Source organism: Branchiostoma floridae, chromosome 7 (assembly GCF_000003815.2).
Source record: "Branchiostoma floridae strain S238N-H82 chromosome 7, Bfl_VNyyK, whole genome shotgun sequence".
Taxonomy (NCBI): Eukaryota; Metazoa; Chordata; class Leptocardii; order Amphioxiformes; family Branchiostomatidae; genus Branchiostoma; species Branchiostoma floridae.
In genome coordinates this window covers 18,120,186-18,148,006 of record NC_049985.1, presented here as the reverse complement: position 1 = coordinate 18,148,006, position 27,821 = coordinate 18,120,186, and the positions used below count along the sequence as shown (strand labels likewise).

The following is a 27,821-nucleotide window of genomic DNA, read 5'->3' as shown; positions in this document are numbered from 1 at the left end:
GCGACGGAGGTTATAGCAATTGTTCTGAGGTGGGGCAATGAACTCGTTCAGAGGAGAACTACTGTCCTGGAGTGTGTTGCGCAAAGTACTGAGCGTAGCAAGGTCACGTCTACTGGACAGTGAAGGCAAAGAGTCCGCAGGAATTCCGATCAGTCTCAGACATCGCTTCTGAACTTTTTCCAACATGTCGGAGAGGTACTTCGGTAGCCCTCCCCACACAGGGCTGGCATACTCCAGTGAGGGGCGAATGAATGTCAGATAAATCTGGAGCAGGACATCAGTAGGGAGACCAGCCTTCTTTGCAGCCGCAAGGTAATATACACGTGGGCGGGACTTCGTCAGCATGGAGTGAACGTGTTCATCCCAGGTAAGGTTGGCAGTGATGTGTACTCCAAGTAGTTTGAAAGACGTAGTCCTCTGAATCACGTGACCAGATATTGTCGGATGAGGAGGGACAGGAATGTTTACCTCCTTCCTTGCACTGATTACCATGTCCATTGTCTTTTTCCCGTTTACCTTGAGAGTGTAGTCCTCCCCCCATTCAACAATGTAGTCAAGTGCCTTCTGCGTTTGACCAGGAAGTGACGCCATTAGCATTTCAGAGGTTGTCAGATCGTCCGCATATTTGACAGGAACAATGGGCCTTGGCAACCTTGCATCCAAGGTATTTATGCAGATGACGAAAAGCGTTGGTGACAGAATACCACCCTGTGGAACACCCGCGAGGACATCGTGGGACTTAGATACACAGGGGCCCCACTTTACCTTCTGTGTACGTCCTTCCAGATAGCTGCTGATGCTCATCCATAAGGACCGCCTGATGCCCATGTCGGCTAGACACATTAGCAGTTGACTGTGACTGATGGTGTCAAAAGCACGGGAAAAGTCGACGAACACAGCATGAACGTCCAGCTTCGGGTTACTGTTTAACGCTTCGTGCCACGATTGGAGGGTGTGTATTAGCGCAGTAACCGTAGACCTTCTTGACAGGAAGCCATGTTGAGACGGTGCGAGACCTCTGGCAGTGTCCTGTAGCAGGGCATCACGGAGCAGCCCTTCATACACTTTCCCGACGCAGCTGACAAGCGAAATTTGTCGGTATTCCGATGGGAAATGTGGTCGTGGCTTCTTAGGCACTGCCGTAACTACAGCCTCTTTCCACTGCTGCGGGAAGGAGGAGTTCTGGAGACAAGAATTGAAGACGTCACATAAAACAGGACCAAGTTCTTCATGATACTGTTTTAGTACCCAGGAAGGAATGAGGTCCGGCCCAGCGGCTTTCCTCCCATTGAGCCGGCGCAGTCTGGCCTTAACCTGCCCAATACTGAACGGTGTGAGTGTATTTTGCAAGAGCTTGTGCTCGACATCAGCCAGCGCTGGAACAGCACGGGTCACCTCACTCCACACAGAACCGAAATGCTCTGCAAGCGTGTCACACTCATTTTGCATCACGTTGATGTTGGGATTGGAGACATCCTCCTTAACAGAGTCCATTCCCATTAGGGACTTGATTGACTTAAACCAGTGTCTTGGACTGGAGTGTTTCAGGTTAGCAACTTCTCTTTCATAGTACTGCCGTTTGGCTTGCTTGATATGCTTGGCCACAGAATTCCTTAACTTGGAGTACAGAGCGACGTTTCCGGAGCGGAATGCCTGTTGTCTCTCTGCAAGCAACTCCTTAATCCTCACAGTCATCCACGGTTTGTCAACGGTGGAAATCTTGACCTTCTTAACAGGTACAGCTTTGTCAAGTAGTCCTATTAGCATGGTTGTAAGAATTGCAACCTTTCTGGAAGGCTCTGTGGTCTGGAAGACAGGTGTGAAATCAGTTGTGTTCATCAGTAACCCCAACCTCCTCATCGCGTCAGGATTACACTGCCTCCGCGTGATGTGCTTGGGACGCGTGTATGGCCATGCACCAGCAGGCAGAAGAATGGACTGGTGATCTGAGGTACCAATCGGCGGAAGATGAACAGGTGCAGGGTACAAACACTTAATGTTAGTGTAAATAGAGTCGAGCTGATTAACACCTCTGGTGGCTTGGGTAACTACTTGTTTCAAGCTGAATCTCGAACACAGGGATTGGCATTTATACTTGTTGGTGTCTCCAAGGATCACTATACCTGATTGTGCGAAGTTGCGCTCGATGTGATCGAGACAGTGTCCAAGGTATTCCGAGATCTCAGTGTCTGGCCTGGATGAGTCTGATGACTTCGGTGGGATATAGAGAGTACCGACGATCAGAGAGTTCAAACCACGGGGGAGACGACTAGGCCTTACCCACATCCATAATGCTTCATGGTCATCGTGGTCCAGTTCCGCTAGTCGCTTACACTGGAGATCAGAACGAATGTACATGGCCACCCCACCGCCTCTACGTCACCGCCCGGTCCCTTCTGTAAACATCGTATCCTGGTAACGCGATTACCGCGTCAGGAATGTCTTCCTTCAGCCATGTTTCCGTGACTGCGACAATACTCGCGTTATTCATACAGGACACGGTGTGAAGCTCGTCGGTCTGTTATGCTCATCGCTGATGTTATTGCATTAAAGGACCTGGGTGAAGTGAGGACCTGGGTGAAGTGAGGAGAGTCTGTAAAGTGCCTCTCTAATGACATCAAGCAGAGATGTTGCCTATCCTTTAGCCAAGCCAAGCTAATCTGCAATAACCATGCATTCAGCACCAGGGACAGGACCTCCACAAACCTGCTGACACTGCAGAAATGTTGTCATGATTCCTTAACAGCATCGATCACTGGTGCCCTCTGAACCCCCTGAAACACTTGGTGCTGAAGTCTCCAAACGATTTACCAGTGCATGGAAGGCAGCCAGCCTAACCGCAGTAACCATTTATTCAGCACCAGAATCGGGACCTTCAAAAACCCGCTGACACAGCAGAAATGTCATCAAGACCTCCTCATAGCATGTCTTATCCTCCCCTCATGGGTCAATGGTGGCCTGCTGACCTCAAGAAACACTCAGTCCTGAAGTCTCTACACAGTTACAGTGTTTACATCCATGGAAGGCAGCCAGCTCATCATAGTAACCATTTACTCAGCACCATAAACAGGAACCTGCTGACATGGCAGAAATGTCATCCTGATTTCTTACAGCATGGATCACTGGTGCCCTCCGAACCCCCTGATAGTGCTGAAGTCTCCAAACGATTTACCAGTGCATGGAAGGCAGCTAGATTAGCCAGGATAACTATTTATTCAGCACCAGGGACAGGGCCTTCAGAACCTGCTGACACGGCAAAAATGTCATCAAGACCTCCTCATAGCATGTCTTATCCTCCCCTCATGGGTCACTGGTGCCCTGTGGACCCCAAGAAACACTCAGTGCTGAAGTCTCCACACAGTTACAGTGTTTACAGTTCCGTGGAAGGCTGCCAGCTTAACTGTAATAAGTATTTATTCAGCACCAGGGACATGACCTTCACCTTCACAAGCCTGCTGACACTGCAAAAATGCCATCATGACACCGTCTTACCTGCCCCTCATGGATCAGTGGTGCCCGTCTGAACCCTAAGAAGCACGGTGAGCATCTTTAAGTGTGTGTTTGCACCATTAGGAAGGCGGGGAATGGCTGGATACGGGATGGGAGCACTTTGTCTCCGCCGTATCTACGGATGCCAGAATATCATGGTCCGCCCCACTGCTGAATGAACTTGAACTTTGTTCAGGATGCAACAAGTACAGTACATTGTGGACACTAGGCAGTAGGCTGATACTCGGACCACAAACATATACATTATACAACACAAAAATGAACATATGTTAAATAGAATGAAATACTTGTACATTAAAAACAGGTAAAGATAGAATTTGTGCATTATAAGCTAAGAGTTCCCAGCAAGACACTGGCACCGCTGGAAGTGAATCTTTTAGTAGATGTCACTTACATATACAGTGCTTCAGAAAGCTGCCTACTGATGACAAGGTTATGATCAAGTGAACACTGCTGAGTGATGAAGGCAGAATTCTATTCTAGTTCAGAATTTTTCTTTTGTTTTGTTTTTAATCTGAGAACAATCAAAAAGTTGTGTTGAATGAATGTCTCTCTGGTGCTGCTGTCCAAGTTCCTTACTGAGTCATATACACAGGCTGCAGATAGAGGATCACTAGGTACAGACCTCTGGCAGTACATCATGGTCAGGGAATGGACTGCTTCCAAATATGGTATATTCAGGCCACTATTATGCCCTTCAAACAACTGATGGCCATACAGGTAACAGTCAGTGGTAACGTTCATGATTCATTTCTCCTTTGACGTCACTTGAGATCCAGGAAAGTCAGGGGAGATGTAGTTGATTAGTTTGAGATTTGGCAGAGGAAATATCAGACAAACTTTGACGTTATCTACGCAATATCAAGCTTTGGTATATGGTATATTCAGGCCACTATGAAGTACTTCAAACGACTGATGTATATGTGGCCTCCTTCGGTCAATATTGACCTTGGTAAAATCCTATCAGTATTTCAAACGGCTGATAGCCACACAGGTAGCAGTCAATAGTTATGTTCGTGATTGATTGCTCCTTTGACGTCAGTTCACTTCTTATCCAGGAAAGTCAAGGGAGATGTGCTTGATTAGTTGGACATTCGGCAGAGGAAATATCAGACAAACTTTGACGTTATCTACGCAATATCAAACATTGATTTACTACTTTTCATGTCCCAGTCAGACAGTACAGGTATCCTTAGATGGCAGGAAAAGCTTTCTGACACGGTCGGTCATCAATGCGACTGAGCAGAGGCCATTTCCTGCCTCCTTAACAGCACCAACACGCACTCTGAGTGTTTCTTAAGGTCGGCAGGGGCAAAAATGATCCATTAAGGTCAAGTAAGACATGCTGTAAGAAGGTCCTAATGACATTTCCGCCTTGTCAGCAGCTTTTTAAGAGTTTGTCCCTGGTTCTAAATACATGGTTACTGCAGTTATGCTGGCTGCCTTCCATGGACTCAATAAAACTGTAACTGTGTGGAGACTTCAGCACTGAGTGTTTCTTGGGGTCCACAGGGCACCAGTGACCCACGAGGGTCAGGTAAGACATGGTGTAAGGAGGTCATGATGACATTTCTGCCGTGTCAGCAGGTGTCTGAAGGTCCTGACTCTGGTGCTGAATAAATGGTTACTGTGGTAAGCTGGCTGCCTTTCATGGAATCATTAAAGCTGTAACTCTGTAGAGACTTCAGCACTGAGTGTTTCTTGAGGTCAGCAGCTTTTTAAGAGCTTGTCCCTGGTTCTAAATACATGGTTACTGGGGTTAAGCTGGCAGCCTTCCATGGACTCATTAAAACTGTAACTGTGTAGAGACTTCAGCACTGAGTGTTTATGGGGTCAGTAGAGCACCCATGATCCATGAGGGGAGGTTGAGAGATGCTGTAAGCTGGTCATGATGACATTTCTGCCGTGTCAGCAGGTTTCTGAAGGTCCTGACTCTGGTGCTGAATAAATGGTTACTGTGGTAAGCTGGCCTTCCATCCACAAATAATAAAAGCTGTAAATGTTTGGATACTTCAGCACTGAGTGTTTCTTGAGGTCAGTAGAGCACCCGTGAGAGATCCATGAGAGAAGGATAAGACATGCTATAAGGAGGTCAGGATAACATTTCTGTCATGTCAGTACGTTTGTGTAGGTCCTGTCTCTGGTGCTGGATGGATGGGAACTGTAACTCAGCTGGCTGCCTTCCATTTACTGAGAAAGGTTAATGTACACAAGTTAGAAACACACACTTAAAGACTTCTAAAATGCTTCTTTAGGTTCAGAAGGCCACCTGTGATCCATGAGAGAAGGATAAGATATAGTGTAAGGAGGTCAGGATGACATTTCTGCCGTGTCAGCAGGTTTACAAAGGTTCTGTCTCTGGTGCTGAATGGATGGGGACTGTAACTCAGACTTCCATTAACTGGGAAAGCTTGAGACCAGCATCCTCATTTTTGAACAAGAAGGATTGGGTTGTAGAGACAACTGCTGAAAGCTAGAGACATCCCAGCTAAGGTCATGCCAAACTGTTTCTTAGTTCTCTGTGAAATTTTAGAAGGACATAATGAAAAGAGAGGGCTGCGAGGAAAACTAGAATCTAATTGCCAGTGTTCTCACCAGGGCTCTAGCCAGCTCGAAATTTTTTCTGTCAGCCAATTCCAATCGTTGTGAAAACCTGAAAATTCATTTTCCCTATGACACTACAAAGTAGTAAACGTTGCCATTGAGACCTTGAAAAACGGATTTTAATGAGATTATCGTATGCAAAAGACTGCCGACACACATTGTCAACAATCATAACAATAGCAAAACAAACAGTGTGTGGCTTTTACAGCTGTGGACAGCGTCCCCAAGTCGCCTGTAGCTTCCAACAAGGATTTTTGCCAGTCAAAGTTGACGGATTGCTTTTAAAATTTTTCCGTCAGACGCAGCATATTTCCGTCAATTGATGGAAAAACGGACGCTGGCTAGAGCCCTGGTTCTCACCAGGATTTTTTGCACAGCATCTTAGTGCAGCAAAGCCATGTGGTAAGCGATGCAGGTGTGGGCATTGTAAGGGGTCTGGCAGGAATCCCCCTCCTGAAATTGTTTTCATCTTTAATCCCTGAAACGCTATTTCCTGCACTTTGAGGGGCAAATGTAGGGATGTATACCCAATCTTATTTTACCTTTGCTACAAAACTACAGAAAACTCCCCTCTGTTGATTTAAACACAGCATAGGGGCCCAATCACAGCATTGGGGATCCAAATCACAGCATAGAGGCCCAGATCACAGCATTGGGGATCCAAATCACAGCATAGAGGCCTCCTATGCTGAAAAGTCCTGGTGAGAACACTGATTTCAGTTCTCACTGAAGATGTCTTTACCGAGGTACAGACTTCCCCTCAGACTCTCTTCTGAATCTCTGAGTCAATCTTTTAGAACTTTTATCAGCCAAAGTCAGGATAGATGTTACAACAGTAATGTTGATAGCAGTGTTGTCAGGAGGAAGAGAGTTATGGCTTGGACAGTGTCTCTTTAAAAACATCAGAGTGGATGCTTTTAGCAGTCATATACTAACTGGTCAATTATTTTGAACTTGAAATCTTGTAAGATAACCCGGCTTTTCCTTTTCTTTAAACACTTATCAATACAAATGCTGTGAAGGAATAGCAGTTATGTCTGCTTGATATACAGTAATATAAAATTTCAATTGATATTCACAAGGCTTTTCTATTCTGTTTAACCCGATCCAGCTAGTTTCCAGTCTTCTCAGTTCTTGTGACTGTGACTGTCCTGCAACTGTTTCTTGGACAGTGTCCTTTCCTTATAAACCCTTCGGTTCCCATGTCAATACTTGTGCAGATGGATTAGCAGTGTTTAAGGATTCATGCTACATCGTGTCCCTGGGCTCGGCTCAAAGACTCATGCGGAGCTTTGATAGATCAGGCAGAATATCAAAAGACAGCATTTAAAAACCCTTTAGGCCATAGCAATGCACTTCTGTGAGTCATGGATACTTTGAAACAAACATTTGCTAAGAGGTGAAAATGAAACTGGGAGGGGAGGAACCTTACATGTAATTAGCTCTGCATAAGGACCATCTGGCCATTGCGATCGTTTTTTGGATGGCCCTTTACATACTAGTAGTTTTCTCATTGACTCAATAAATTAGAATCCTCCCCATAGAGACCAAAATGAAAATCTGTATCTGTATCTATATAGCCGGTATAACCGCCGTTCGGCGCAACACACCAGCTTTGCAGGCACGCGGCGCAGCAGCAGCTGGTTATATTACACCGAACGACTCGTTACACCTAACTTTTGCACATCTATCTGCAAGCGTTCTTTAAAACTACCCAGAGAAGATGGACAGAAAACAGAGAACTGGAGGGAAAACTTTAATCTGAATACAGTCAACTGCAGAATTCTTCCCATTGACTCAAGCATTAAGAACCTGTCTGTAGTGACCACCTGTCCACAAGGACCAGGTCCTCTGAGTGGCCTTCTTAGGCAGTTCCAACAGTGTATCCACTCCCTGAAATGGTATACACCTTTTTCACATGGCGGCCATGATAGATCTAAAACTAGTCCAATGAGGCAAACAAAAGACTGTCCATCACAATTAGCAGTTCAACCAATGATAGCATGGCAATTAGAAAATCGACCAAGAAAAGAATGGCTGCATGTCTGTCAAATATTTGCATTATTATGTTTTTATTTTGCATATCTTAAGGGACTATGGGATCAGTCTATGCTCCACTAAATTGCTACATCTTTCGGTGCATAAAACTAGTTATATATTTATTATTTGATCTTATATTGTGAAAATTTGTGTGGTTTGGGAGAAAACTAAATGGGAGCTGATTTTAGAAATAACTTTTGTCTGTTTGCCTCATTGACTCCGTCTTCGATCTGTCATGGCCGCCGCGTGAGAAAGGTGTATATCCAGGTACAGGTGTAGTCTTCCAGGTCAGCAGCATCCTTTTTACTCCAAGAACCAACGAGTTAACATACCAAGGCCTTACCCCAAGGCGTCTCCCAGAAAGAAGAGTCAGACAGAATTGAGTATTTCATCAAGCTTTGATCACTTGAGATGTAGCAGATAACGCTGCCAGATGTCAGCCAGTCTTCGTTATTTCTATCTCATCCCCCCTCGTCTGTAGACAGGCTCACGTACTCAGCACTCATGGCCACAAAAGCTGCCAGACATAAGACTAAACTAGCCAAGAAAAGACCAGACAAATTCCATTCAACATGGACAAGACTTAGTATAGACACATTCGGCCATGTTGATTTGATTATATGGATGGCATCATCCGGGAACCCCCAAACTGATGCAAGCCTGCTAATAAAGAAAGGAGGTTGTTAAAACGTTTGCCTTCAGTGTGAAATATTAGTAGTCATGCAGGAAGGTTGAACAAAAAACACACTGACTGCATGAGGTATACCAAATACTAGATTTTCATTTTAGTTCTTGAAACCTTCTTTGAGGTTGGAATTTACTTTGGCATTCTGTGACAGTAGTTTCCATTTTAGCAATTTAGATTTACGGCATATATGGCTCAGTCAGTGTTGTCAAGTGTTAACGTTGAAAAATCTCTTATTCTATCAAATCCTCCGCTCACAGCAAGGAAGTATTGCAAATTTGCTCCTAAGATATTTTGCCACAAGGAGTCTCAGTTCCCATTATGAATTTGAAGTTTAAATTGATGCATGGGTCTTGCCTGTCTGTCTGTGATGTGCTGGTGTAACCATGGTAACAAATCGCTACAAACGTCACAGTTGGTGTGATAATTGCCACACGAGGGATGTAAGCACAGCCGGGTGCATCATGCTGCCATCAGCCTGCTACTTCTCCTAAACAAACAACAGGGTTGTCATGGTGACGCCATGGCAACAGCAGCAGCTGTCCGACAACATCGGCCTGTTCTGTTAGCCTTTCAAGGCAAATGACTATATCCCTATCTGTAGTCTACAATTTCTTTCTTTATCTGTCTTATTAGTTATTCCTTATTACCTCCATGAAAAAATGGAGGCATAGTTTTGAGTGTGTCTGTGTGTGTGTGTGTCTGTGTGTGTGTCTGTCTGTGTGTCCGCATATTGTGGTCAGCATAACTTGAGAATCTCTTGATGGACTACGATGATATTTGGTATGTGGGTAGGGGTTGGGAAGACGAAGGTCAAGGTCAATTTTGGGCCCCCTGGTGTGTGACCTTGGTACTGCAGCGCAACTTCCGGTTTTGCTATCTCGGTGTTCTGAACATGCTATGGTCAAGATTTTTAAGTATTAGATAGCTCTTGTGCTCAGGAAAAAATGACATAAGTTTGGGCCCCCTAGCGTCTAGTTTTGGGATAGCAGGGGCATTTTTGTCAAAAACTTCTGACGAGGATAACTCAAGAAGGGAATAACGGATTTTCATGATTTTTGGTATGTAGGTACCTTAGACAATGTTGTACAAGATAAAATACTAATTATGCAAAATAGGAGTACATTTGCATAATTAATGAGAATATTCTATCATAGCAGTTTTTTCAATGTATCTCTTGTCCCGGACGTGATATGGTCGTGACATTTGGGTGGTAGATAGCTTTTAGCGTCATGACAAAGTGGGGCAAGTTTCAGTCACCTAACATTCAATTGTGGAACTGCAGGGGCGTTTTTGTCAAGACACTCCAAAGAGGATAACTGCAGAAAGGAACGACGGATTGCCTGCATTTTAGGCATGCAGGTAGCTTAGGCAAAGATGTTCATAATGATATACATGTTATGCAAATGATGACTGAATTTGCATAATTAATGAGGAAATTGTACAGTTCCATTGTTTTCAATAACTGGACCTCAATACATGTAACACATGTTAATTATGATAGGTGGAATATAAGCAGATACCAAATATGGTAATGAGGAACTTATTTGCATAATTTATGTAAAAATTGCAAAACCTCTTTATGATTAATAATGGGAATTTTATAATTGTGACATGTGAACGTTAGTCAATGATTAACAACACCATGCATACATTATGTTAATGTCTTAGTCAATTGCATGAAATTTACGAAAGCTTTAAATTTTCATGGAGGTATGAGGTCGCCGAACTCTAGTTTGTTATCGTTTTCTATTATGGTTGTTCAGGACGCACAGCCAGGGCTGCCCAACTAGCCTGTGGCTATTACGCAGTACACAGGACTAGCCCTGCTGACAGAGACAAATTTGCATACAAATGGAATTTGATGTGGACATCATAACGTACATAAAAGCAGAATCCCAACTGTCCATGTAATCCTTGAATGTACATTTTCATTATTCCTGATCATTCATTTCACAGATGTTAGTGATCATCCCTTCCCTTCATTTAGATTTATACTCCTCAGTGCTGCTGTCATGAAATGCATTTTTCAAGATTTGAAAACCAACAAGTGTGACCCTACGTTAAGTTTCAAAGCAGCCGGAAAGCATCTGAGTCTGACTAATGAAACCATATTAGGAAACAGTCGTGTCTCCTTTGATCCCCATATTACTTTGAATCATGGAATATCAAAGTGTTTTCAGGCATGTCTCTAAGATTAGTAAGAACCTAATCTGCCAGTGAGGGGCCACTGAGCTCTATATAAAAAGAGGGGTCACTGAACTCTGATTCTCTGGGGGTCACTGAACTGTATATAGCATGAGTTGTACTGAACTCTGACTCTCCAGGAGTCGCTGAAATGTGTATTACACAAGGGGTCACTGAACTCTTAATCTTTTAAGTGGTCACAGAAAATCAACTAGTACATCTCCTGGGATCACTGAACTCTAACATGCTAAATCACATGAGGGGTCACTGAACTCTATATAGCAAGAGGGGTCACTGAAGTCTTAATCTTTTAAGTGGTCACTGAAGTCTACATCTCTTGGGGTCACTGACCTCCAAATCTCATTAGTGGTCGCCATAGTGACATGATCAGTGACCTTTCCTGGGGTCACCAATCATCAACTCTACATCTGCTACATCAGAAGTTTACACCTTCAGGGGTCACTGAACTCAGAATCAACAGAGGGGTCACTGAACTCTGTGAACTCATTGCCCTCAGATTAACAGGCCTTGACAGCCGGCCTGGTGCTGATCTTCTGAACAGGCACGACTCAGTCTGTGTGGCGCATCCTACATGACTGGAATACATGAACATGAAAGTCTGATCCCAACACGGTTTCATATATTGCTGTTTGCTCTTGTGAGCAACCGCTAAAAACATGTAGTTATTCTCATGGTTCATATTGGATTTCATGACTATTTTTGCACATTGAGGAAACAATATTTAAAGGCAATTTATGACTGGATCTATAATGAACTGACAGAACAATTCAGTGCAAAAAAGCCAGTTAAACATGTCAAACTCACTAACTTAGAAGGATTTTTTTTAAACATCAGTCATGTGTGAATCATGTTTTGATAGTTATGTTTTCCTTCACAGAAGGGAAACATTGTTTTTGCTCCATTTCTTCCCCAAACAAATGACTTGGACCAGACGGCTGTCACCATGGTTACTGATAATGTAGCAGACACCCCGTGGTGTTCGATTACATGATGTAGCAAGTGGCAGGACAGAGCTGGAGGAGCTGGTCACCATTTATATGATCTTATTTTAGTAAGAATAAACAGAGCAGCTATGTGCCAATGTTACCATTCTAATTGCTAGGTGTTTTTGCATCTGCCTTGTCACCAAATGTTTGTATTTACAGATGTTCTGGAGTCATGGCTACAGAAGGTTGAGGTGTGGCTGGGTTTGTTTGTTTGTTGTGACCTGATGTTTGTATTTACAGATGTTCTGGAGTCATGGCTACAGAAGGTTGAGATGTGGCTGGTTTGTTTGTTTGTTTGTTTGTTGTGACTTGATGTTTGTATTTACAGATGTTCTGGAGTCATGGCTACAGAAGGTTGAGATGTGGCTGGTTTGTTTGTTTGTTTGTTTGTTGTGACTTGATGTTTGTATTTACAGATGTTCTGGAGTCATGGCTACAGAAGGTTGAGGTGTGGCTGGGTTTGTTTGTTTGTTTATTTGTTTGTTATGACCTGATGTTTGTATTTACAGATGTTCTGGAGTCATGGCTACAGAAGGTTGAGGTTTGGCTGGGTTTGTTTGTTTGTTTGTTTGTTGTGACCGATGTTTGTATTTACAGATGTTCTGGAGTCATGGCTACAGAAGGTTGAGGTGTGGCTGGGGCGACAGCTGACCAGCGGAGGTAAAGGGTGTGTGGACGGAGGCGAGGGCAGCGTCAACGACAGGATAGACAGATTCTTCTCCACACCCTATCTGCACGACTTTGACTGAAGGGGGGGGGGAGTGTGAGGGGGCGTAGGATGTGTTGCGTGGGGGAGGTGTGTGGACCTGGGGGGGGTTAGCAGGGGGATAGAGGGGTTGTAGCTTTGGAGAGCGCAGCATCAACTATAGAAAAGACAGCTTCCTGTCTACCCTTTATCTGCATGACTGATAAGTGTCCTTGGGCCAAGCCGAATTGTTTTTATTTTTTTCTAATCTTATACATCTGACCAAAAAAAACTAGTGAGGAAGACAAGATGGAAACAGAAAGCTGGTGGAAAATCTTGAACTAATTTGGTTTATTGTATTTTATAAACTGAGTGCACCAAGGGTTAAACTTGGCCTTGGGCTCTGTTTATATGTTCTGGCTTAGCCTTATTTTTCAAATCTGAGAAGCAATGAATCAAATTAGCTTGGCCTGAATTATGGACTTACTTGACAAGAGTGTTAGATTTGGGTATTGACCTGTACAATTTTTGTATGTATAGATTATATACAGATTATATACTGTACTTACAGGGCCATTTGATACCTATACACTGTGTGTGACCTGTAACATGTGCCAACTGAAAATGTCCATATTAAAAATTTTGAAAGACAGAAACTTGTATCCAGTTTACAGTAAGATGATAAGAAGAACTTATATATATATATATATATATATATATATATATATATATATACATATATATATAACTACATCAGAGTGAAGGATGTGAGCAGGTTTATGCAGGAAGATTCTCTTGTCTTGGAAAAATGATCATGTGTGTATCTATTTTGAAAAATTTCAGCACAATTTGTGGCTGGGAAATATTAAGGGAGACTTTTGTCCGTAACTGATCATAGTGTGAATATAGGAATAGTAATATCCATTTTTTGATTGTTGGTTAACTTTTGTTGTGTCCAACACATGTACATGTCAGATGTGAAGAGTTTGGGAAGAAATTGTAGCATACCCAAAAAATTATGCTTGAAAGTAATATGATATTAAAGTTACCATTTTGATAGTTACAACACCAACAGTTTTGTCAATGACTTGTTTTATTTTTGCCTAGACACAGTACTTTGCCTATAACTGAATTGTGTTGATATTAGAAAATATTTGTAGCTTTTCCTTCTCCTTTTAGATATAACGTTATGCTGCAAAAGATTTTTATGCTCCTAAAACATATCTTAATGTATGTACATATCACCTAGTCACACTCAATGTCTTGGAGATGTCTTAAAGATGATACTCTGCTGACTTTGCTACATTTCTTACAACAATTGTACTTATCAGGGGTCAGCTGTTAGAATTTATATATGACACAACCTTCTAGAATCACTAACATTATACTAAATAAAAGAAGTGCCAAATCATTTTAAAAGTTGTACTATGAAGGGTAACTGTTGTGAAATGTTGAAATCTGTATATTTTAGAGAAAAACATAGGAGAGAAGATAGCTGATGATATAGCATGTGAATACATGTTATTGATAGTATTTTGTTAGCTGGTGCAATGGAAACTGTGCCATGGTATGGTTACGTGTGGTACTTCACTCTTGTACTGAACATTTTATAGACAATTGAATACTGTAAATGCATTTAAGTTCGTGGGGATTTAATTTTGCAGTAGCGGGAAAATGGACTTTTCGCCATGGTTTTAATTTTGCGGCAGCACCATGCACTGTAGTCTCTTACTGTTATTGAAAAATGTTCGCGGTGGTTTTTAATTTGCGGTGAAGCGGCCGCCGCGAAAACCGCAAACATTAATCCACCTCGAACATTTCTTCATTTACAGTACTGTCTTCAATGTAATCAATTGTTATGTATAGATTGGGATCTGGCATAAGAGATTTCAATTGGGGTCTGTTGACAGACATTGTGATCAGGGTGCTAGGAATGTGTTAGAGCAGTCTCTCATTTACCAATCCGTTGGTCTATAGTGGCATGAATTGAAGTTGAAAGTTTCTGTCTGTCTTTTACTGGAACATGTTTGACTTTACAGGCTCTGGTCGGGATCTCTACTGGCAGAATCCCCAAATCTGACAGATTTGCATCTCTACCCTGTATCTTACCTTTGCACATTTTGGACATAACGTCAGAGCACAAACTTGTTGGTGCCTTTTTCACATCCCTGTACATCCTTGCACAATGTTCGATCTGCATCTGCATCTGCATAGGATACCCCCAAATGACCCCGCGAGGGGCAAAAGTAGGGGGGGGGAGCTGAGGCTCCCGGGTTAGGGCGGGCAGGCCGCCTGCCTGGCACGGAAGTGCTCAACGTTGGGAGCGCTTACAACCGTGCCAGGCAGGGCATTCCACTCGGGAATTGTGCGTGGGAAAAAAGAATGTTTGTAGATATCGGTGCGTGCAAATATGTGTTGATATTTGAAGTCGTGACTACCCCGGGTGCGCCCTTGGGCAGGCTTCAGAATATTGCTGGCGTCTATGTTAATATTATTGTTGACTACTTTATAGAAAAAGGTGAGGCGGGCGTTCCTCCTCCTTTCGGAGAGAGGGCGCCACTGCAGGTCTGAAAGCATTTGTGTCACGCTGCTAGTCTGCCGGTAGTCATTTAGGGTCACTCGGGCTGCCCTGCGCTGGACGGCCTCCACCGCCTGTATCCCTTTGTTGGTGTACGGGTCCCAGACGATGGCACTATATTCCAAGTGAGGCCGTACCAGCGCTTTGTAACAAGTGGCCTTGACCCTAGATGGACAATGGGTCAAGTTGCGCCGAATGACTCCTAGGACCTTACCAGCTTTGCTAGTGGCGTGGTTGATATGGGTGTCCCACCGCAAATCGTCGGACAGTTGTACTCCAAGATAGGGGTGGGACTTAACACCGGTAAGGGCTTCTCCACAGAGGGAGTACTGAGTTATGATGGGGTGCTTTTTACGGGTGATATGGAGGATGTGACATTTAGAGGGGTTGAACGACATGAGCCAACGATTTTGCCATTCTGTTAGCGCATCGAGGTCAGACTGCAGCCCTTGTGCGTCAGAAGGCTTGCTGATAGTTCGATAAATCAAGCAATCGTCAGCAAACAGTCGAACATGTGAGTCTACGGAATCGGGTAGGTCATTAATGTAGAGCAGGAATAGCAGAGGGCCTAACACAGTACCCTGCGGAACTCCAGAGGTGACCTTGACAGCTTTAGATGTTCCACCGTCAAAGACAACCCTCTGGGTTCTCTCCGTAAGGAAGGCCCTAAGCCAAGACTGAAGGAGGCCAGAAATACCATAGTGCTCGAGCTTGCTCAGCAGACGTTCGTGTGGCACAGTATCGAATGCTTTGCTAAAGTCAAGCACCGCGGCATCGACCTGTTTGTTCTGGTCCATGTTCTTGGCCAGGTCTTGGAGGGTTAGCACCAGCTGGCTCTCGCAGGACAGACCCTTCCTGAAGCCGTGTTGCGCAGGGGACAGAATGCCATGAGCGTCTAGATGTTTCATCATGTGGCTGTGCACGATGTGTTCGAGCACTTTACCACAGACCGATGTCAGAGACACCGGCCTATAGTTTGATGGCAAGGTTCTGTCCCCCTTTTTGAAGATTGGAGCGATGTTAGCTGTTCTCCAATCTTCAGGAACATCTCCCGTGGATATTGACTGGGAGAATATGACCTGTAATATTGGCGCAATTTGTTCGGCTACGGTCTTCAGGAGGCGAGGTGGTAATCCGTCTGGTCCTGTGGCCTTGCTGGGGTTAAGACAGGAGAGCTGTTTGGCTACCCCCTCCACTGTGATGTTAAGGGAGGGGATAGTTGGAGCTTTGGGTTGGCCAAGGGTAGGAACGGTGGTCTTATCCTCCCTGGTAAACACTGACTCAAACTGGGCCCCCAGTGCATCAGCCTTTTCTTTGGGGTCAGATGTTAGCACCCCCTGATGTCTTAGGGCGGACGCACCAGTAGAGTCTTGTCTGATGGATTTGACATAGCTCCAAAAGGCCTTGGGATTATCCTCGATGTTAGACTCCAGGTAATTGGAGACATAATCCCTATGGGCCTTCCTAACTCTCTGCTTAACGCCCTTCCTACACCTCTTGAACTTTGCCCAGGCTTCATTGGAGTTGGATCTCCTAGCCTTGGAAAAAAGTTCAGACCGCTTACGCGTAGCTTTGCGAATCTGGGGAGTTATCCAAGGTTTGTTGGATTGTGGCCTCACTTTTTTCCTGGGGACATGCTTATTGGCAGCACCACTAACGGCTGCCTTAAACAGCTCCCAGTTTTTGATGAGCACCATACATTTATAATAGCTGTAGAAATGACATCATCAGAAGTTTGCACACACATGAAAACATTGGTCAGACAATCCTCTCCGTAGCCTAACGTTATGTTGTTTTCAGAAACACTGAGTACTTAGCCTGGGTACCATTCTCTGTAAGTAACCACTGACTCTGTCTTTTTTGCTTGCAAACCACAGATAGCAAGCAAAAATTAAAATGCCCCTGCTATCCCAAAACTAGCAGCTAGGGATCCCAAACGCATGTCACTAATTCCTGAGCACAAGAGCTATCTAACACCAAAAAATTGTGACCATAGCTTATTCAGAACAGAAGATAGCAAAACCGGAATTTGTGGCCCGTTAGTGGGCCCCAAATCTAATCATTTCCAGCTTTCATTACACACTACCAACACACCAAGTATGAAACCAATCAACCCAGCCGTTCTTGAGTTATCTTGTTTACACACACACACACACACACACACAAACGCAGGGTAAAATATAACCTCCATGACATTTCATGGAGGTGACAAGCAAAACGATGTAGCCAGTAGCTACTTGCAGAGGATGATACCCATGCTACGAGGGGCATTCAATAAGTAATGCCCCTGACTCACTTCCAGTTGTCTGATCTAGATGAAATTTTTCATGTGTAATGAGTCATATCTCTATGGGTTATGTTGCAAAAACAGCTCTGAACTAATTGCGGTTACTGATTTACTGGTGTTTGAACTGAGTCAGGTGTGAAATGGACCAGGTGTGAAATGGAGCAAGTTGAGTGTCGCGCAGTGATCCGGTTTTTGTATTTGAAAGGACGCACACCAAAGGGGACTTTTGATGAAATGAAAAAAACTTATGGTGATGATGCCCCATCATATGACCTTGTAAAACGCTGGCATCCTGAATTCAAACAAGGTCGGAAGTCTGTGGAAACAGCTCCCAGACCTGGTCGTCCCTCTTCTGCCATTGATGAGGCATCTGTCGGAGGACCAACCTCGGATGTCCTACAAGAACGGTGTCCAGAGCTACATCAAATGATGGGAGAAATGCAAAACTCTGGGTGGTTCCTATGAAGAGAAAGACTAATAACTGTGCCAAGTTTCATTAATCTCCTGCTATGGGAAATGGGTCAGGGACATTACTTATTGAATGCCCCTCGTACTGAGAACTGGCATAGAAAAAAAAATAGAAAAACATTTGTCCATGGTTTACACGTTACAACTAGACTATATCATGCTCATCACGTGCGGCCAAAAGCTATATGACAGGTGTGTTTTTATAGGACACTAAGGTACAAGTATGAAGATACATGTACAGAGTAAGGGTCATGAAAAGTCCTTATTAAAAGCCTTTGTAAGCACTTTGTCCAACTTGCTTCATGATTGTCTCTGTTTTGTCAGTAGTTACAGCAGTTAGACCTGCCGTAGCTAGTATCTGTAGCTAGATATTCAGATATATCAAAATATGTCAGACATGCCATAACACACGAATTTACACTTCAGAGCAGGGCAGAAACAACAGGCAGTCAGGCGTGAGGTGCTTACGTTAGATGTTGATTGCGCATGCGTTCATTTTTATATTTAATTCATCTCCAGACAAGGCCGCAGAGTGGGGCCGGAAACTTCAACCGTTCGTAAGTACCTTAAAGTAGACGTACATGTAAGCGATGGATGCACTCTACTGTGTGGCAGTATAGTATGTCGTATTTCAGATGGCACGAATGAGATTTTGAAGTTTCTCAAATGCAGCCTACTATGATTTTATCCGAGTCAGTCACCTTGTGGTCCTTAACTATAGGAATCCCAACAGGCCGAAAACGGTACTCTGCTACCTCAACTGTGTTGTCCCTTTAGCTTATACAAGTCAATCACTGATACGAAGGTCCAGTTAGGAGCAAAGGATTCAGTGGGGCGAGTGGCTGTAACTTGAAAACGTTACGAATTTTCACCCAGCGTCAACCTGGATATCACTCATTAACGTCAAGTGCAGAACGTACGAAAGTTTAGCTCCAAAGCTTATCTGTGTCGGTAGGAGTCCTTCTGGAACGAGTTCATCTGTAAAATTGGACGTACCAAAATTTCCAACCGTTCATTCTTTTACAAACACTGGAACTGTTCAGTCGAAAATTTGGGTAAGTCCAATTTTTTGTGTCGGAAATTACAGTTTAACTCGTTCCGGAAAACGTATGTTGTTCCTCGCACATACTGAAAAGCCCAGCAGGTGGGGATGTTAAACCGAAGCTATATTTAGAGCGGCATGAATAGAACACCGCGGGAAGAATCTCACGTTCCACAGAAATTCTAAAGGTTTCCGGAAGAGCGCAATAACGCTGACGTCATCTCCACAGGGGGTAGGGACGGCCTGTCCTTGGTGCTGAACACGGCTTTCACGGAAAGCAGTGGTTCATCGACTTCCTTCTAGCTCAATCTCGGCTGTAGCGTGCAGGAAGTAATTACTTATTTTTTTACACAAATGTATGAATACTGATTCCTGCACAGTACAGCACAGTTCGGTCTTGTCTTTGGTGCTCAACGAAAGCACGATATTGATAAAGCGGGGGTTGAATGCAACTGTACAATACTATCCCTGTCCTTGGTGCTGAACACAGATTTCCGAAATTTCGTTCGATCAAATTGTAGCTTGCACGAAATAGCATTTCCGTTCTTGCACAAATGCAAGACTACTAAATTAAGTGTTTGTATCGTACAGCACAGTACAGTCCTGTCCTTGGTGCTGAACACAGCCCCCCTCCCCCAAAAAACAACGAACACAAAACTTCACCAGGTTGCGAGCTTCATACCGCGCTTTTTTCTTCTCTCTTTATCACTACTGTGACTCGCGGGAAGTAAGTTTTAGCTTCATGCACAAAATTGATTCTTGGTTTTCAGTTTGATTTGTTCTGCTTGTTTTTATTTGTTCGGGGGAGATATTCTGTTTAACCTAAGCGGAAGGAAAGACGCCAAGTCTATATCTGCTTCCCAAAAAAGTATTTTATGTCTTGCGGTCAGCTTTATTATGTCTTTCACGTTTCATAGAAGTTTAAACACACATATAATCAACATCTAACGCGTGGTCTTAATGCACATATCATTGTATCTGAAAACTCTGCAATATATCACAGACCCGTCCAACGCGGCGGTATTCAGACGCAGTGGGTCTTATTTATGTCAGTATTCGCATCCCCGCTAATAAAGGTCATATATAGTAGCGCTTGGTTTGTTTTCTCGAGATTTAGATTTAGATCAGGTTTTCATCGCCCGTTTAGAAAGATTGTCGAACTGATTTGAAAGGCGTGTGAAATACACTGCTGAGACATTTGTACAAAAAAACAGCATTTAGCCTGACGCCTGAAACTCTTTGGTACGCACGGAACATCCCTTACAAGATGTGAACTGATATTTCATGTATCTACCAGGGGAGAGACTGCAATCCGTCGGGATCTCTCATTCACCAGCAGAGAGCCTCATCGGAGACTGTCAAATCAAAGACATCCCTTAAAAAGAGAGACTGTCAGAACTTTTCACCTTTGAATCAAAGGATTGACTTGAACACTAGGATTTATAGATGGAGACCATTCTATCAGATCCGAGTCGACGGAAGCTATGAGTCGACAGATGACTCTACTCCCTCGGCTTGGCTTCGCGAACGAAGATTCACAGAGCGACGAACACTGCCTCTTAAGTCACATTTCCCGACCAGGGCCCGGTCGTGCAGCTTTCGGGAGGGAAAGGAATGACATAAAAGACGTCAAAATACAGCAAATGTCAACATAAGATCCATGGGCATAGCTTGTGTATATTTCTAGGTACGCTTTTTAATTTTTCGTTTCTATACGCATCCCGGCCGGGCATTGGTTTTGGGAAAGTGACCTAAGCGTAAAAGCCTTCACTACTCAGTCCTGCTACATACATACATGTTCCAGAACGACGTCACACAACGTGATGCCACACAATATCTACAAACGTTTGATTTCTATGGCGAAAGAAAGAGTAATCACTGTTAAAGGGTCGCTGGGCATCATTAAACTTTCTTTATTTAGTAAAATCAGATCATTGTATAGATCCCTTTCTTTATTTATTCATGTATTCGTTCGGCTGGCAATTGTTACCTGGGAAACAACCGCCCGTCGGATGTCTTTGCTGAATCGTTTGTTTATGACGCAATAAACCTATCAATACTTTGAGATTAATGTCATAAAGAACAAACAGGGCTTCGGGATATATCAGTTTTTAATTGTTACGTCATAAAATGGGTTAGAAAATCGTGGTTTTGTCGCTGAGTGACAGTATGGCGAGCAGAGACGCCAGCACGCGGTCGGCAAACGTGGAGGCGGGCTCCGAGACGAACGCGCGTCTGTCTGCGGCGGTGAGCGCGTACGGCGCCGAGATGGAGCCCACGGTGCTGCCGGAGCAGTGGTCCCTGGTCGAGCAGTGGCACATGGAGAGGCGGGAGCCCGTGGAGGTACGTGTAGGGTACCGGGGGTTAGGGTGAGACTCGGGCGGCGGTGGGCGCGTACGGCGCCGAGATGGAGCCCACGGTGCTGCCCGAGCAGTGGTCCCTGGTGGAGCAGTGGCACATGGAGAGGAGGGAGCCCGTGGAGGTACGTGTAGGGTACCGAGGGTTAGGGTTAGACTCGGGCGGCGGTGAGCGCGTACGGCGCCGAGATGGAGCCCACGGTGCTGCCCGAGCAGTGGTCCCTGGTGGAGCAGTGGCACATGGAGAGGAGGGAGCCCGTGGAGGTACGTGTAGGGTACCGAGGGTTAGGGTTAGACTCGGGCGGCGGTGAGCGCGTACGGCGCCGAGATGGAGCCCACGGTGCTGCCCGAGCAGTGGTCCCTGGTGGAGCAGTGGCACATGGAGAGGAGGGAGCCCGTGGAGGTACGTGTAGGGTACCGGGGGTTAGGGTTAGACTTGGGCGGCGGTGAGCGCGTACGGCACGGAGGAGAGAGCCCGTGGACTGTAGGTATTGGGTACCGGAAGTTAGGGTGAGACTTGGGCGGCGGTGAGCGCGTACGGCACCGAGGAGAGAGCCCGTGGAGGTACGTATTGGGTACCGGAAGTTAGGGTGAGACTTGGGCGGCGGTGAGCGCGTACGGCACCGAGGAGAGAGCCCGTGGAGGTACGTGTAGGGCACCGGGAGTGAGGATGAGACTCGGGCTGCGGTGAGCGCGTACGGCACCGGGGAGAGAGCTCGTGGAGGTACGTATGTAGGGTAAAAAAGTTAAAGGTACATGTAGTCCCATGGCCTTTCTAAAGGCCGTGTCTTGGTTCACGTATTGGATGGTGGAGCCTAACCCTCCCCTTTCACCGCCTTTTACCTCCCCAAACAAAGTCAGGTACACATTTTGTTACACCTGGGTGAAGAAAGTGAGCACAAGATCGGCAGCATGATAGAAATTGAAACCAGGAACAATATGCAGTTGTGCCGCACGCCGCACGTCTGTAGGACTATAAAGAGTATGGTTTGACTAGTCTTCAGGCAGACCCTTCGGTGTCCTTTTGACTCCCTTTGGCCGGCTATACTCCTTGGCCAGCTTTGATACTTTCTCTGAGGCACTGTGGGCTTGGAGACTAGGGTTTGACTAGCTTTGGGCGGAGGTAAGCGCGTGCGGTGCCGGGGAGACAGTCCGTGGAGGTGCATCTGTAGGACCGGGAGTTAGATTTAGACCCCGACGGTGACCATGGCGTTATGACCCCGTCAGTTCAGAAGGGAGAGCCCGCTGTAGTTCCCAAGAAAACGTGTCCTTTTTGTGCTAGACGAAAAGTTTTATCGTGGTAACCGAAACTTTCCATTACTTTTTCAGCTCTGGCGGTCAAGTGTGTCCAATCAGATTTCTAACCTGAAGAATCGTCTGGTTAGTATATCCGGCTCGCTGGTCTAGTGGTATGATTCTCGCTTAGGGTGCGAGAGGTCCCGGGTTCAATTCCCGGGCGAGCCCTAGAGTTTTTACAAAACATTTTCTTTTTTCCTTTCCGACAGGATTTCTTCCTAAATTCAGACGAATTGGCATTTTTTTCAATCATATGTTTGAACTTTATTTATTCATGATAAGCTCAAATCGGCCTGCAGGCCGCTTTTCATTGAGGTCCCGAGGGAGGTTAGGCTCAGATGAGATATAAAAGAGGTACTGATTACATCGAGTCTTAATAAATCTATCAACATATATCATTACATATACATGAAACATACAGTAGAGCGAAACCTTAGCCTTCATAGTCCGTGTCCGTTCGTTTTGGTCATTGAATTCAAGAGTCTCTTAAAGCATGTCAGATTAAAGTCATGATCAGGTCAGATTATTAAAATGATAATATTAACTTTCATTTTCAATTCTTTATTTTGACTTTACTCAGAGCAAGTCCCTGCACGACTTCCCGCGGAGAGTGACGGGGCCGAAGAAGTACGAGAAGCCGTCGGAAGACAGCGACACATCTTCGGAACCGTTCGGAGACGATCGTGGGGCGTCGGGTGAAGTCGGCGAGCCGTCGGCTTCTTCCGAAGACATTCGGCTACTCTCCGATGAGAAGCCCACTTGATCAATGAGCTAATTTTTGTACAAAGCATATCGTCACCAATAATCAATGAAATTGGCAATATCAATATAACACCTGTAATAACTTCATTCCCTTTACTGTTATCGGGAAAAGTATCACCTGACTACATTTTATGTGGAAACATGTTTTGTGAATCTTTTCTTTGCACTTCTTTCGACAACATGACCATTCATCGTTTGAATCGTTCAAGCCTTTTGCCATTTTCTTTCCCTTATGATTCGGTTTCAGTTTAGAATTGGAAGGAAATATCTAACGCTAGTTCGCCTTTATCCGCAGGGTGACATATATCTGTTGTTTTCAAGAACGATATATATAGAATACAACACGGTGTATTCCGTATCACCCAAGGTGTCAGCCCGACCGCGCGTCGGATCGCCCGAAGGCCGAAGGGTGATCCGACCCGCGGGAGGGCCGGGACCGAGGGTGATGCGGAATACACCGTGTTGTATTTTATTTATGTCATACCCACCTGAGAAAACCCATGTTTTGATGCGAAATGTGCCAGAAGTTGAACAAATTTGGTGCCCTCGAACCAAAAGTGTTGCAACAGCAATGTTCCAACGTCCGAATCAGGTATTCGAATTGCCAATCGAGCCGTATTCGGCCCGCTCTAAACAGTTCGATTTACTCGAATGGATCCTGTGTGATACGCCTTTCGAACCTGTGCGATACGGAAGCGTATACGGCCCGGTCCGGAACACCCGTATCGAAAGTTTTCGCGTCACAGGTATGACATAATTAGCGATATCGAGTTGACGGACGGACGGTGGCTCCAACTTGCATTATTTTCAGAGCATAGCAGTTTGAAACCCGATACAGTCCGTCGATTTGATATTCCGCAGATAAAGGTGAACTAGCATTACTACTATCGGCTTCCTCAACAATGCGCACACTACCTTACTTATCCACCTAGTGAACATGTGATGACGCACTATGTACAAACACAATATTTATTGCCAACTTCAAGGATCATTTTCTACCAAACGCCACTGAGGTCGGGTCTGTCCAAGTTTGGATACTTCCGTGCCTGGTCGGATTCAGGTTCGGGTATTTCCGTGTTGGGTCGGATTTCAGGACGGTCCTCAATCGGGCATGTCCGTAGAGATTTCCCGACCCATACAAGGCAATGTTCGGGCCTTATCGGCAATAATCGTCCACATGACACGACATCCTTGAGAACCAGTGTGGCTAAAAAATTTTTGTCCCTAAAAATACAGAAAATGGCGTTTCAGAGGGTGCAGATTTTGAAATTTCCCCGGACCAACCATGCGACAGCTCACACCTTCGGTACTCGAAATCGTGAAAATATTTTGGGGCCATCGCCCTCGCTAAAACCATGTGTCTTTGTAACAGAATTGCCATCAAACTTAGCTTAGTCTGGCAGCAAAATTTGCCCGTCAAAACGCAGGAAGTGGCGTTTTAGAGGGTCAAGATTTCAAATTTTCCCAGGGGAGCATGCCCCGGACCCGATCCCACCCAGCAAGGCTACCTGGCCCGAACAAACTTCGGGAACACCTTGGTATGATATTTTTTTTCCACATGGCTTAATGACACTCATTCATTGTGATTGTTATATTTTATGTTAATGTTGTTGCTATGGACATTTTTTTGTTTTAAAGCAAATAAATAAAGTTCAAAGTTCAATGACACTCGAAAGAAAAAGGGACACCGATATGTACCACTTCAGATCCTTTATTTCTTCTTCCCTTTCTTCGCTACCTTCTTAGACTTCTTCTTATCCTCTTTCTTCTTCTTCTTCTTCTTCTTGATGAGCTCCTCTATCTCGGACGACGACCCGTCCTCATCGCTACTCTTCCCCCTCCCTTCTCATCATCCCTGCTCCGGTCTCCTCCTCCCTTCTTCTCCGCATCCGCCGCGCTCGTTTGCAGGGCAAAGGTCAGCATAAACCGTTTCATGGATCCAGATGCGCATGGACAGGTCAAAGGTGAGGGCCACGAGACATAAACAAAACACGTGTGGACATTGTTCAGCAGAATGATCGGCGGAGGGTTTCTATATCTGGCCATGTACAGAGTATGATTGAGAGGTTTGAGACATGGCTGTTTACAAGTTAGGGGCCCTAACCTTCGACCTAGCTGTTGGTGCGCTGTTTAATACGTTATAAGAGGCTTGTCAAAATCTGTATAAAAAAGATCACGTAAAAACATGCAAATTCAGAGAGGGTGTCACAATCAATCACAAATGTGAACATACCAGTTTATAACATCTCACCCGTCTCAGTTGCTCGAAATTTTCATTTTCCGAAAAGTCCGATTGAAACACTTTCTAAACGGCAGAAGAGTTAGACGACACCTTTAGTTTCTACAATGCCGCCATATTGCTTTCTGACGAGGTCGACTTGGAGGCAGACTCTTTGGACATGCGTAAATCATTGACCATATGCCATTTTCCGCTTGCACATGATGAGGATGACGATGACCCATAGCAGGGTGATGATGACGCAGGTCACGGCAGACGCCATCCACACGTTACGAGCGCCCCCTAGCGATCCTTTCACCTCCAGCCACGCCTCGAACGGCACGAACTTCTCTCGGACGCGTAGCACCACCTGTGTGGGGAGGGGGAGGATTATGATCTCCGTCTATCACACTGAATTGTGCCTTTGTGCAAGAGAAATTGAGAGAGAAAGAGGGGGAAAGATCACTACATACATGAGAAACTGGGGGACAAAGAGATAGATAGATATCGGACAGAGAGGATCAGAGAGGGAGAAAGAGAAAGACAATGGATAGCGAGAGAGAGAGAGAGAGAGAGAGAGGGGAGACAGAGAAACAGCGAGAGATAGACAGAGACACAGAGACAGACAGAGAGAAACAGACAGAGAGACAGGTATAGAGAGAAAGACAGAGAGAGACAGAGAGGAACAGAGAGAGACACACGTAGAGAGTCAGAGACAGACAGGCAGAGAGAGAGAGAGAGAGAGAGGCAGACAGAGAGAAACAGAGAGAGAGAGACACGTAGAGAGTCAGACACAGACAGAGAGGAAGAGAGAGAGAGAGAGAGAGAGAGAGAGAGAGGTTGCTAATCACACCGGTCTCACCTCGGACCATATGACCTCCGCGCCCCCGGGAAACCCCACCTGACATGCGTACACGCCGCTGTCGTCTGCCCGAAGCTCCTGTAGGTTCAGGTTACCATGGTGATCCAAGCTCACCCGCTCCGGAACGGTTAGGACTTCTTTCTCGTCTTTATACCATCTAGGCAGGAAGATGAGGGTTTGGCAGACTTTGAAATAAAAACATATTTCCCAACATCAAGGAAACAAGAATCCATAGGACACAATCCTTCATGAAGTAATTATAGTGTTTGCCGTACGGCATTACCATTATTTTGTCCTTACTAGTATTTTCTTAGCCTAACTAAATCGCGTTGAAAGGAAAATGAACAACATGATATATAGTATGTAATACTAATCATTAGAAAACAATAGCCACATGTAATCATGGAAAGTTTCGGTCATTTTTCCCAACTGCTGACATACGTAGCATCGGTGCCCAACCAATGAATGTAGGATTATAACACATGACTTGTCATTGTACAGAACGCTAAACATGCTTTCCAATGATGTACAATACAATTCGAGCGAAATGAATTTTCCAAACTTCTTGTGTTAAGTACATCCTGAAGGTGGTATCTCACTGCTCTTGGGGCACCGGTGCGGCACTGCGGGTTCGTTCACTGCGGCACTGTCGTGTTAGTTCGCCGATCTTGTATCATCTAGATATTGCGTAATACGTAAAAGTATGACTTAGAAGACAGCAAAATAACGTTACACAAAACGTAAGATAATTCGTTCTTTATCGCTAAAATTTGTTGAGTAATCTTTCTGAACCCCACAGTGCCGTACCGTTGCCCCGAGTGTAGTGAGATACAACCTTTACTTGTCGTACCTCACTTCGGCTTGGGGCACATAATGCAGCATGAGTTGCGCATTGCAGGGAAGTGTCACATTTCCGTCCACCGGAAAACTCGCCAGGTAGTGGCACTGGTCCAGCTGCTTCAGCTCACAGGCGGCGAACCGCGCGGTGCAGAGGAGATACAGCAGCCCTGTCCAACCTGCTGTGTGCATGGTTTATACGCGACACGTACTGGGCAGAGAGAAAACAAACATGTGGCGTGACCTTGGGGATATTCTATAGAACGCAATTGTTCTGCGCGTTCTATGGAACTGTGTGGAGAATGTGCGTTCCATGGGAGGGGGGGGGGGCAAGGGTGGCCTTGGTGGGCCTTGTTATGCCCTTGCGAAAGGAACTCGAGTCATACCGACCGATTC

General features: G+C 45.0%; 3 protein-coding genes and 1 non-coding gene across 8 annotated transcripts in view; 3 read left to right on the top strand and 1 right to left on the bottom strand.

The window, feature by feature from the left end:
* Window positions 1-12,782, top strand: part of LOC118419937 — a 21,230-nt gene extending 8,448 nt beyond the window's left edge. For both annotated transcript variants that reach the window (XM_035826607.1, XM_035826606.1), the window contains exon 3: window positions 12,631-12,782. In XM_035826607.1, the coding sequence (XP_035682500.1) occupies window positions 12,631-12,782 (152 nt within the window). The remainder of the gene's footprint in view (window positions 1-12,630) is intronic.
* An 8,427-nt stretch (window positions 12,783-21,209) lies between these two features.
* Window positions 21,210-23,713, top strand: LOC118419742. 4 transcript variants are annotated; one of them, XM_035826285.1, is made up of 3 exons: window positions 21,211-21,436; window positions 22,780-22,830; window positions 23,327-23,713. In XM_035826285.1, exons 1-3 carry the CDS (start codon window positions 21,263-21,265, stop codon window positions 23,507-23,509), a joined length of 408 nt encoding a protein of 135 aa, XP_035682178.1. In that variant the 5' UTR covers window positions 21,211-21,262; the 3' UTR covers window positions 23,510-23,713. The 4 variants fall into 4 exon arrangements, with proteins under 4 accessions (XP_035682179.1, XP_035682178.1, XP_035682181.1 ...); XM_035826288.1 differs by lacking the exon at window positions 21,211-21,436 and adding an exon at window positions 21,480-21,575; XM_035826287.1 differs by lacking the exon at window positions 21,211-21,436 and adding an exon at window positions 21,600-21,853.
* Trnap-agg lies at window positions 22,843-22,914 on the top strand. The gene has a single exon. It is a non-coding gene; the product is annotated as a tRNA-Pro (tRNA).
* A 2,017-nt stretch (window positions 23,714-25,730) lies between the features above and the next one.
* Window positions 25,731-27,694, bottom strand: LOC118419750 (vascular endothelial growth factor receptor 1-like). The gene is made up of 3 exons (XM_035826313.1): window positions 27,439-27,694; window positions 26,589-26,745; window positions 25,731-26,096 (listed from the first exon to the last, which is right to left on the bottom strand). The coding sequence occupies exons 1-3, from the start codon at window positions 27,615-27,617 to the stop codon at window positions 25,917-25,919; spliced, it is 516 nt and encodes a 171-aa protein (XP_035682206.1). The 5' UTR covers window positions 27,618-27,694; the 3' UTR covers window positions 25,731-25,916.
* Window positions 27,695-27,821: the final 127 nt, after the last annotated feature.

Bases quoted from the DNA above. Each gene is read 5' to 3' on its own strand.
- LOC118419742 (XM_035826285.1), top strand. From the start codon at position 21,263: ATGGCGAGCAGAGACGCCAGCACGCGGTCGGCAAACGTGGAGGCGGGC. The intron at 21,437-22,779 runs GTACGTGTAGGG...TTACTTTTTCAG, and splicing joins AGAGGCGGGAGCCCGTGGAG to CTCTGGCGGTCAAGTGTGTC. The intron at 22,831-23,326 runs GTTAGTATATCC...GACTTTACTCAG, and splicing joins CTAACCTGAAGAATCGTCTG to AGCAAGTCCCTGCACGACTT.
- LOC118419750 (XM_035826313.1), bottom strand. From the start codon at position 27,617: ATGCACACAGCAGGTTGGACAGGGCTGCTGTATCTCCTCTGCACCGCG. The intron at 26,746-27,438 runs GTACGACAAGTA...CTTCCTGCCTAG, and splicing joins GTGCCCCAAGCCGAAGTGAG to ATGGTATAAAGACGAGAAAG. The intron at 26,097-26,588 runs GTGAGACCGGTG...CTCCCCACACAG, and splicing joins CGGAGGTCATATGGTCCGAG to GTGGTGCTACGCGTCCGAGA.